Source organism: Lolium rigidum, chromosome 2 (assembly GCF_022539505.1).
Source record: "Lolium rigidum isolate FL_2022 chromosome 2, APGP_CSIRO_Lrig_0.1, whole genome shotgun sequence".
NCBI classification, from domain to species: Eukaryota; Viridiplantae; Streptophyta; class Magnoliopsida; order Poales; family Poaceae; genus Lolium; species Lolium rigidum.
Genome location: NC_061509.1, coordinates 100,250,480 through 100,261,251, shown reverse-complemented (window position 1 = coordinate 100,261,251; position 10,772 = coordinate 100,250,480). Strand labels below are relative to the sequence as shown.

The 10,772-nt window shown below is 46.6% G+C and overlaps 2 protein-coding genes across 2 annotated transcripts; one reads left to right on the top strand and one right to left on the bottom strand.

Annotated features, from left to right (window-relative positions):
• The first annotated feature begins 520 nt into the window (after positions 1-520).
• Positions 521-5,366, top strand: LOC124686991 (galactoside 2-alpha-L-fucosyltransferase-like). The gene is made up of 2 exons (XM_047220847.1): positions 521-734; positions 3,719-5,366. The coding sequence occupies exons 1-2, from the start codon at positions 521-523 to the stop codon at positions 5,227-5,229; spliced, it is 1,725 nt and encodes a 574-aa protein (XP_047076803.1). The 3' UTR covers positions 5,230-5,366.
• Positions 5,367-5,375: 9 nt separating this feature from the next.
• On the bottom strand, positions 5,376-8,051 carry LOC124686992 (cytochrome c-type biogenesis CcmH-like mitochondrial protein). Its single transcript, XM_047220848.1, has 4 exons — positions 8,013-8,051; positions 7,142-7,300; positions 6,289-6,420; positions 5,376-6,032 (listed from the first exon to the last, which is right to left on the bottom strand). Exons 2-4 carry the CDS (start codon positions 7,280-7,282, stop codon positions 5,847-5,849), a joined length of 459 nt encoding a protein of 152 aa, XP_047076804.1. The 5' UTR covers positions 7,283-7,300; positions 8,013-8,051; the 3' UTR covers positions 5,376-5,846.
• Positions 8,052-10,772: the final 2,721 nt, after the last annotated feature.

Here is a 10,772-nt window from a genome sequence, read left to right as displayed (position 1 = left end):
TTCTATTGTAATCCATTGTTTTTTAACCATGTTTTATCGTGAATAGGAGAACAAGTGACCACTTTCGTCGATGATAGTACAAGGTAGGAGAATTGTCATCACAATTGATACTTGTAGTGTTCGATTTTTTTTTCACCCGATGCAACGCACGGGCACTTATCGGTGGCATTGCTGGTAATATATCTTTTGGTGGGAGGGTAAATCCGTCCAAAAAAATGTTGGACGAAAATTTTGGCAGAAACCTTAGCTCCTTTATTATTAGGTATAGATATGGAAGAAGGAAACCGTAATGGTTGTGCAGTCCAAAACCGTGACCGTTGGTTTCAATCACGGTACGTACGCGCCAAACAACCCGACGGCTCGTCCAATGACCTGCCAGCTAGCTGCCGCCTCTTCCCCTAAAATAAGGAGGAGGGTGCACATATAGCTGCCGCGGCCGAGCGGAGTTCCCAAACACTTACGCATCCGACCCCAATACCCCTCCGGCCACACAGCGGCGAGGGAGCTAGCGAGCATGGACATGGACGTCGAGCGCAGCAGCCCCACGCCGGCGCCGTCGTCGCTCGTGGCCGAGCTGGACACCGTGAAGAAGCGGTGGTGGCGTCTTCGAAGCCGAGCGAGGAGGGCTCTGCCGGCCGTCTGCGTCGTAGCGGCGACCGTGCTCGCCTTCGTCGTGCTCTCCGCCCCTGGGGACGGCTGGCCGACGCTTCCCAGCAACAGGGTCTCCGTGCAAGGTATGTCATACAACCGCGCGCGCCATGGCTGGAGATCGAATTGCTTCATTCGTTTGTATCTTCGTTTCGTAAGTGCATGCATCTTCGTCCAGGCCAACTAAAATAGTACTCCCTCCGTCTCAGTTTACTAGTCTTCCCCGTATCTCTAGGTCGCCAATTTAACCTATATAATTTAAATTATATAATGTAAAAATTATATTATTATACTAATGATACGCGCACGCCAAACTGTGAGAGAGGGAGTACTACTCCCTCAGACGACTAAGTTACTTACACGTAATTAACACTGGTGGGTAGATAACTTAATTTCTTCTCACATGGATCACACTAGTGTGTTAATTGCGTCAATTTAGTACCTCGTCAAAACGCAAGTACTTGTTTGAAATGGAGTATAGAGCTAGCTATAGTCTCTCTTAGTTCCATAATTATTATGGTGATTTTAGTTATAAATTCAAACTATAACCATAACAAAAATTACAAAAACGGAGGGAAGAATTTGTACATACTACTGCATATGCGTATCTATGCGCGGCATATACCTATATAGATAAGGCCGGTCTACAGCTAGGACAAGGCTTGTGCGTGCCCGTTCCCCGTTCCGAGGATCTAGCTAGACATGCATCCGCCGCCATACATTCCTGATAAGTTCATTCTCCCCCAAAAACATCTGCCAGGTTATTACGTACCTCTCGAAGAAAATACAAGGATCGGATGGCAAAAGACAGATGTGTCGTTGCCATGGAACGGTTGCTGTAAGCCGTAAGCGGTAGACCCACAAAATAGTCTTGACCACGAAATACAGCAGCGGAAAGTATACGTTAGCTCGGCCGCCACGGACGACATATCCATTAGTAATTAGTAACACCACATGCTATTAGTGTTACTATAATGCAATTTGATCAGCAGTCCACTGCCGAAACTAGGACAGGATGGGGCTAGCTCTTGGGCAAGTTGGGTCGTGGACCTCGTTGCCCAACCAACTATACCAATTGCAATCCAGCTGAAATCTATCCACCGAGCACTACACTGAACACATGTGCGAGAAACACTTGGTTGTGCTTATTTGTGGTTTTGAAATCTTGGCAACAAGTCACTAAAATAGCTGAATAGGTGCTTTTGGCTTTCGATAAAATATTAAGTATATGATGTTGTAAGCCAAAAACCAAAATCAAAAGCACTTATTTAGTTTATGCCAAAAGTCATGAGGCATAAATAATCATAAGAGCATCTCCACGGGCGCGTCAAATAGGCGCTGGCAGTGCCTCATTGGAGATGCCATGGGTGTCATGGCATATCATAAGTGTCATGATACCCCCTCCAAAAATATAGAAACTCTTATAGCTACTAATAATTATACTAGTAATCATGACTAAATGCACTAATAGAAAATTTTCGTCCTAGATTCACAACTACATGAAATCCATCGCTCTCGTCTACATCGGTGCTATTGTCTTTGCCTCGATGCTCACCCGTGATAGGAGATTGACTTTGACTATGTGTTAATAAAAATGCAGGGCGGGAAAGACCCGGCTACGTCTATTCTAGTACCAAATGCCATACTAACAACCAAGTGGTCTTTCATTCAACAGACACTCAGAATGAATGTTTTAAATTAAGTCTCGCAGGTTTTTTTTATGATAAGCAAAGCTATATACTAAAACGTGTCTAGGTACATCCGTGTTTAAACCAAATTCAACAAAAACCGTGACACTTAATTTAGAAGGGAGAAAGCACCAAGATTTTTTTGGATAAGAACTTTTTTTAGACAACCTGCTAGACTTTATTAATTGGCAAGAATGTTTACAGGAATGTTTACATCATGCGGAGTGCCCAGCCAAACATACCAGCCAACTCCAAAAGAAAGCATAAATCTAGCTAGGTTGCGAGCCTCAAAGTTTGAGGCTCTCCCTTCAAAAACGAACTTACACTCATTCATCTGTGCAGCCCGCGCTCTAATCTCTAAGACAATAGCTCCATATCTACCCATAGTTCCTTCCATGATATCTTCCACCACAGGTTTATAATCAGAAGCAACAAGGACTCTAGATTGAACAAGATCCTCAGCTAGTGTTAATGCTGCACGACAAGCCAAAGTCTCTAACACCGTTTGGTCGGTAGTTCTAGAGAAGATCACCGCCGACGACCCCAAATAATTACCTCCTGAGTCACGGCAGAATGCTACTGCTGCTCCTTTATTTTCGACCTTCGAAACTGCTGGCGTCCACGTTCATCTTGGCCATATTGGATGGAGGAGGAATCCATTTAGGATCCCTTTGCTTGAGCTCACTCACGAATACATTTACAAACTGTGATTTTGTGGATAAGAACTAAACATAAGGATTTTAAAAGATGTATAGCACGCGCACCAAGTTCGACCAGCCCACAGCCACGCACTCGTGACATTTACTTTCCACTTGTACCGGACTGCCCACCGAATTGACAGTGGCATCTGCACCGCTGCAGCACTAGTATTTAGTCAAATATGGAACTATTTTTGACGTGTGAATGCTAGAACCCTTTTATATCGAGGGCATTACAGCTAGAACTTGGCCGGATGTGAGTCAATCGAAGGGGTCAGCCATATACCCGTCACAACAGCTAGGGTCCGGGGATAGCCGAGTGCTTGAAAAATACGGAGTAGTACGTACTCCCTTCTGCTGATTATCCAAAAGAATTCAGAAACGGCGAGAATGAAGTACTCCACCGCAAATAATACAAGCGAGACCAAAGCCCTCAAAATAAGAAATTGTACGGGAGTACATCTTATAAAAAAATCCACTAATTTCCACCTATCCACCTCTACCTGAAGAAGCACTTCCGTCTTCGACATGTTCATAAAGATCATATTTGCTCGATCCAAATCGACCTAAGTAGGGCATTTGAAATCCCCGTCGTCCAACTTACAGCTAACATTATCCAATTTTGAAATTTCAAAGACGATTTTTGCTAACACATTTGCTAATGAAATGCCTCTTCATCTCCAGATCATGAACCTCCGTCGTCCAACCTCACCGCCGACCAGCTCCTGGACGGCCTGCTGACCGCGGAGTTCAGCTCGGGCTCGTGCCGGAGCCGCTACGAGTTCGCGAGCTACCACGACAACAAGAAGAGGAACCGCCCGTCGCATAAACCATCCCCCTACTTGCTCGGCAAGCTCCGGAGGCACGAAGCCCTCCAGAAGCGGTGCGGCCCCGGCACGGCCCCGTACAGGGCGGCGATCCGGCAGCTCAAGTCCGGCGATGGCGCCGTCGCCGCTGACACGGACGGCTGCCGCTACCTGGTCTCCATTCCCTACCAAGGCCTCGGCAACCGGATGCTGGCGACGGCGTCGGCCTTCCTCTACGCGGTGCTCACGGAGCGCGCCCTCCTCATCCACCACGACGTGGGCGCCCTCTTCTGCGAGCCCTTCCCTAGCACGACGTGGCTGCTCCCTCTCTCGGGCTGGTTCGGCGGCGGCTTCCCGCTCGCCCACCTCGAGGACTACGACGGCGACTCCAAGGAGAGCCTCGGCAACATGCTCAAGGCCAACGTCCTCTCCGTCGGCGCCGACGGGAACGCGACGTGGTCGGACGGAGGCCGCCGGCCGCCCTACGTGTACCTGCACCTGGAGGGCCGGTACGACTTCGACGACAAGCTCTTCTACTGCGACGAGCACCAGCGGCTCCTCCGCGGCGCGCCGTGGCTGCTGATGAAGACGGACAGCTACCTCGTCCCGGGGCTCTTCCTCGTGCCGTCGTTCCAAGACGAGCTGGGCAGGATGTTTCCCGAGAAGGACACCGCGTTCCACCACCTCGGGCGGTACCTGTTCCACCCGGTGAACGACGTGTGGCGCGCGGTCACCGGGTACTACGGCGCGCACCTCGCCGGCGCCGGGCAGCGCGTCGGCTTACAGATCCGGGTGTACACCAGGAAGCAGAAGCTCCGGCACGTCATGGACCAGGTCCTCTCGTGCGTCCGCAGGGAGAAGCTGCTGCTGCTTGATGATCCCCCGTCCAAGACGGCAGCCAGCAACGCGTCCGTCGTCGCCGACCAGGCCGTGCTGGTCACCTCCCTGACCTCGTGGTACTACGAGAGGATCAGTGACGCGTACGGCGGCGATCGCAGGGTGCACTTGCACCAGCCCAGCCACGAGGGGCGGCAGAAGTGGGGCGACAGATCGCACAACGGGAGGGCGCTGAGCGAGATGTACCTTCTCAGCACCTGCGACGTGCTCGTCACCACCGGCTTCTCCACCTTCGGCTACGTCGCGCAGGGGCTCGGCGGACTAAGGCCATGGATCATGCCCGCCACGCCCATCTGGTCGCCGGACACTGGGGTGGTGCCAGACCCGCCGTGCGTGCGAGCCATCTCCGTCGAGCCCTGCTTCCACTCCCCGTCCTACCGCGACTGCGCCGCCTGGAAGGACGTGGACGTGAGCAAGGTGCTGCCGTACGTCCGGCGCTGTGAGGACGTGAGCTGGGGTATCAAGATTGCCAACGGTAGCAGCCAGTGGTAACTTTAACTTGTATAGTGTTCTGACAGTTAGACATCATAGCTAGATGAAGGAAGTGCAGACGAAACAAACAAGACATGCCAAGAAGCATCCACAGACAATTTACATGTAAAGAGACTAGGAAAAATAAAATAAAACTGTAGTAGCTTATTTTGGAAACAAAGTTACACACTTCTCTGCTACTACATGAGGTCAGGAGACACGGGTTAGATGTAGTGCAGACAAAACAAACAAGACGTGCAAAAGAGCATGCACAATTTCAGTACATTGAGTACATAAACGATTTACATGTAAAAAGACTAGGAAAATCAAATACTGTACTAGCTTATTCTGGAGACAGAGTTACGTACTTCTCTGCTAAGCTGCTACATGAGGATCAGCAGACACAGCACATTGTTTGTCAGTTCAACAGCACGCCTGGGAAGTTCAACAGCAGGCTGTTTCTCACTATCAATATCCCACAATCTGCAAAACAAGTACTCCTAGGTTCATACAGTACAAATGCCAAGACGTGCAGGCATTTGGTTAAACCAAAAAAATCGTAGTCAAAGCTCCAAGTGTGTGTGTGAGATATAAATCGAGAGCCATCCTGCGCATACGTATACTGCTACCACTGAGCATCACTTGATAGGCCACCACCACCTCCTTGGTGGTGGAGGAGGTGTAAGGATGTCAATCATGGTCTCCTTCTCCCTTGGAGTCAGGGGAACCCCTCTGACCAGGTTCAGAGCCATAATGTGAACGTTGGTCCTTTGCCTGTGCTTTTGATAAGCCCAGATACCAGCTGCTACACCACCCACAATGACCTGCACATGATTTACTAGATCAGGTTTTGAACTACCTACTCTAGACAGTTCCTCTTGGTACAGGAAATATTTGATTTAGGGAACTATATATTTAAGTATTTGAACGTGTTCATTTAGCATGTTCTGCTGCACAAACAAAAGCAGTTGAAATAAGTATTGCTACCTCTACACAGACTAAGTTCATAATTTAAAAATGAACAGCATGATAAAGTTATAATTAAAGATCTCGCAGAAAAAGGTCACAAGCAAGGCTCACCGGTGATAACCATATAGCAGCAGTTTGAAGATCAAATTTAGGGGCATATAGAACTGTTTCTCCAAAGTCGTCTTCCAGCTTTTTGTAGATCTCCTTATCACTCTTTCCAGATTTTATCTCATCACGAATTAGCTGCAAAAATGTCACATATGTGATGAATACTTGAGGCAGTGAAGCTTCCCATGACATAGAATGAACTGTCTGGCAATAAAAACTCCAATCTTTTGTAGCATATAAACCTTGGGCACTGATTTATGTCAAGATTAATTCTGTTCATGTGTACGTAGCACGCGGTGTAAATAAATGCTTGGGCATGAGATAACAGTGTTCCAGCGAACAAAAAAGTAATGTAAATCTGAAAAAAAAATATAGTGGTGCCAAAATATAATCCGAATCTTAGAAGCCTAGTCAAGTAAAAAAGACGCCTAATCCAGGAACCAAATAAGTTGTGGAGTTACCAACAAAAAGTATCATAATTTCAAGTTTCACAGTGCTTTTTGCAGTAAAATATTGGATGCCTATCAACATCTTCAAATTACAAGAGATGGCTAGTCCGTTTCTCATCAAATGGTTAAATCAAACACATTATATTTTATAGCACCATTGATCATTACAAGACTTCAAGTACGTTTGTTACCTCAGTTACAAGTGTTTCAAAATTTCGAGTCTTGGTTAGGTTTGTTTTAGACAAAGTCATCAAGAGACCAACAAAGCAACGGTTGGATGCTCTGGAAACATGAAAAAACATACAGAAATAAGCAAATCTCTGCTACTAAAGTTTGACAAGTAGCTGAACAAGATGGTGAAGCAACTAATCAGTGCACGGTATATAGATTATAGAAGCAAAATGTACCCTTCTAAGGAGAACTGCAACATCTGCTTGTGAATCTTCAATGGACTGGCTGCCACACTCGGTGCACCGGACATTGTGGCTAATATTTCTTGCACGGTCTTCAACGATTTGCCGCTGCTTCACATCCTCCTCACTGGCCATGGTACAAGATAATGTGCTCTGCTTTAAATGAAACAAAATAGCTGTATATTAGAACCTGAAGAAATAAGATGTAAAACTATAACTTATGTCCTCAGTCTACAAAATGATACCACCCAGGTTCTAATGAAACAGACCGCAAGTAGTAAGATTAAGGTGGGTAGTATGACAAGTGAGTAAACTGTCAAGCAAGGCCGGTGGCATTCCAGAATAGTCTAGCACACCAGACAAAGGTAGCAAATGTTAAAGCAACCAAGCTCAAGAAAGGTTGGCAGAGTTTTATTCCGGTCTTTTGCTGATTCAAGTTCAATATTGAACCAGTCCGTGCAGAAAAAATTTCTGTTCCCAACTTGGTACATGCCTTGTGTTGGCTCACAAAATATTACCAGGAAGAAGATTAGTAGATTACTCAGGTACTTGTTATAATGCTGAGCAGAAAGGGTAGCAGGAAGTCATAGATGTTGAGCCAAAATATGGTAACACACAGAATACTATTGTCCCAGGAATAATCTCTAGCATTTCCCAAACACAAAATATATACATTCTGAACATTTTTGCCCTCGGTGCAGTATCCTACGATGCTTTTAGAATGAAGAAAGATGCTTTTAGAACATTTCTACGAATGGCTGGGCGAATAGACGAATCTAGGTCATATGGCTACACATACAGACATAGAAAATCAATTGATTCGTCAAACGAGCAGAGTGATTGGGGGAGGAGCCGGGGCACGGACCTTGCGGCCTTGCGGGCACGCGGCGGGCGAGGAAAGCAGACGCGCCGGGAGGGGCCTGGAGCCGGCTTACGGCAGGCGCAGGGAGCAGGCGCAGCCGCTAGCCGGCGGGCGAAGGGAGCAGGCGCAGCCGGTGGCCGGCGGCGGAAGCGGGGGCTGTGTGATTTTTCTTGGACTTGGCTGAAACGCGATGGAGAAGAGGCGTGCACAGTACACACAATGGGCTGGGCCCTGGTGCCACCATGCAAGCCCGACTCAAAAGAAAGAATGGCCCACTTGGGGGCCTGCGACGCTAGGCACGCGAGGGAGGTCGAGAAACGCAGCAGTTTGCAGTAGCAGAGGAGCTTGATGATGGTGCACCGACAGTTTGATAGTGGCGCGAGCAGTGGCGGACGCAGGAAAGAATTGGAGTGAGGCACATCTCAAAAAAAAAAAATTCTGCGCACCCACAAAATGTGAAAAAACCTTTGCATAATGAAGTAATTAACTATATAGAAGACAAATTTGTTGTAAACATTGGAGTTCAATACATATATCAAAATCAAATGTGCACGATTAAATAGTTCAAAATATTAAAAGAGTCTTACATGATAGAATATATCATAACTAGAAAATTACATCATTTCTTCAATCTACGGTTTCGCATTGCAATGAAAGTCTCAACAATGGCATCATCACTTACATGAATGAATACCCATGGCTCGATAAATGTCACTAAGCAATGGTTCAAGAGTTCATCACCCATACTATTTCTTAACTTGTTTTTCACTAGACTTGTTATGGAAAATACTCTTTGTTTTCCACTAGACTCATTGCGGAAAATACTCTTTGTCATCGAAATCAAGCTCACCATCTTCGATTTCTACATCATGTATGACTAACTGTGTTGATGCAATCTTCTTTGTTTTTGATGCTTGTTTCTAAAAAAGTAGCGCAATTTTGCTATCCCTCTTCATTTTTACACAATTAAAACATTCAAATATTAGCAATTTAGCAATTTTCTTTGTTACACAATACACACTGAGTCATGTATACATTTGCAATTTACCAAACAGACTAATAGAGAGAATAAGTAAATAACATATAACAGAGGCGAGCGCGCGGCTGCACGGCAGCAGGTCACCTGATCGTCGGCGACTCGGCGGGAAGAGCAGGGCCGCGGGGAGAGAGGCGGCCGGCGGGAACTGCAGCGGCGGTTGGTGGCTGGGAGGCTGCCTGCTGCCTGGGAATCGCGTCCTCGTGTTGACCTGCTGTGGCCGAAAACTGCTCGGTAGCGCGCGCGCGCTGCCGAGCACCGTTTCGCAGAAGGGCGCGTGATTCTGGGCCGGCCCATCAGTTAAACGCACGCGAGGTAAAAATCCAAGAAAATACGTCGGATCTGGCTTTCGATACCGGGACCTGGCGTTGAATTCAGAGGGTCAGTTGCCGACGTGGTACTGAAGTTTTTCTGATAATTGGTTTGCACCGACATTCTTAATCTATAGGCAAGGGCGAGTTTTTTTTTGGTTTAGCCTTTTTTGGTGACTAGAGCGTCCTAGACAGGGATTTTTTCCCTTTCTTTTTTTCTTTCATGCATGCTTTTTCACGTACTTGTTTTTCTATTTTTTTCTTGTTTCTTACATTCTTTTTCTACACTATCGCTTTTTCTTTGATTTCTTCTTTTTTACATTCTTTAATTTTCTTTTTCATGTTTTTAATTTTTATTTAAGTTGTTTTTAATTTTCTTTTTCATCTTTTTTTCGTGATTTTTTCTTTTCCTTCTTTATTTATTTTTCTTCTCTTTTCATTCTTTTATTTTTCCGTTCTTAATATATTTTCTTATGGTTCTTTTTTGTTAATATAGTTGTTCCTCATCGTCCAAATTGTTCCCAGTTTTGCTGATGTAGTTGTTCCCTGCCGTGTAGATAGTTGTTCCCTATCGTGTAGATAGTTGTTCCCCGCGGTGTAGATAGTTGTTCTCTGCTGTGTAGATAGTTGTTCCACGCGGTGTAGATAGTTGTTCCCTGCCGTGTAGATAGTTGTTCCCTGTCGTGTAGATAGTTGTTCCCCGCGGTGTAGATAGTTGTTCCCCGTCGTTTAGATAGTTGTTCCCCGCCGTGTAGATAGTTGTTCCCCGCCGTGTAGATAGTTGTTCCTCGCGGTGTAGATAGTTGTTCCCTGCCGTGTAGATAGTTGTTCCCTGCCGTCGTCTATGTCGTTGTTCCCCTCCGTGTAGATCGTTGTTCCCCGTTGTCTAGGTTGTTGTTCCCCCTCCGTGTTGGTTGTTGTTCCTCTCGATCTATGTCATTGTTCCCCTTCGTGTAAGTCGTTGTTCCCCGTTATTCTAGGCCGTTGTTCCTCTACCATCTTCGTCGTTGTTCCCCGTCGTCTAGGATGTTGTTCCGCACCATCTAAACTGTTTGTTCCCTACCGTCTAGGTTGTTGTTCCCCGCCATCTATGCCATTGTTCCCCTCCATGTAGGTCATCGTTCCTCGTTGTCTAGGCTATTGTTCCCCCTTTGTGTAGGTCGTTGTTCCTCTCGGTCTATGTCATTGTTCCCCGCTATTCTAGGTCGTTGTTCCCCTCCATCCAGATTGTTGTTCCCCTACCATCTTGGCTGTTGTTCCCCGTCGTCTAGATGTTGTTCCCCACCGTCTAAACTCGTTTGTTCCCTACCGTCTAGGTTGTTGTTCCTCGTCGTCTAGACCGTTGTTCCCCTCCAACCAGATTGTTGTTCCCCTACCATCTTGGCCGTTGTTCCCCGTCGTCTAGGATGTTGTTCC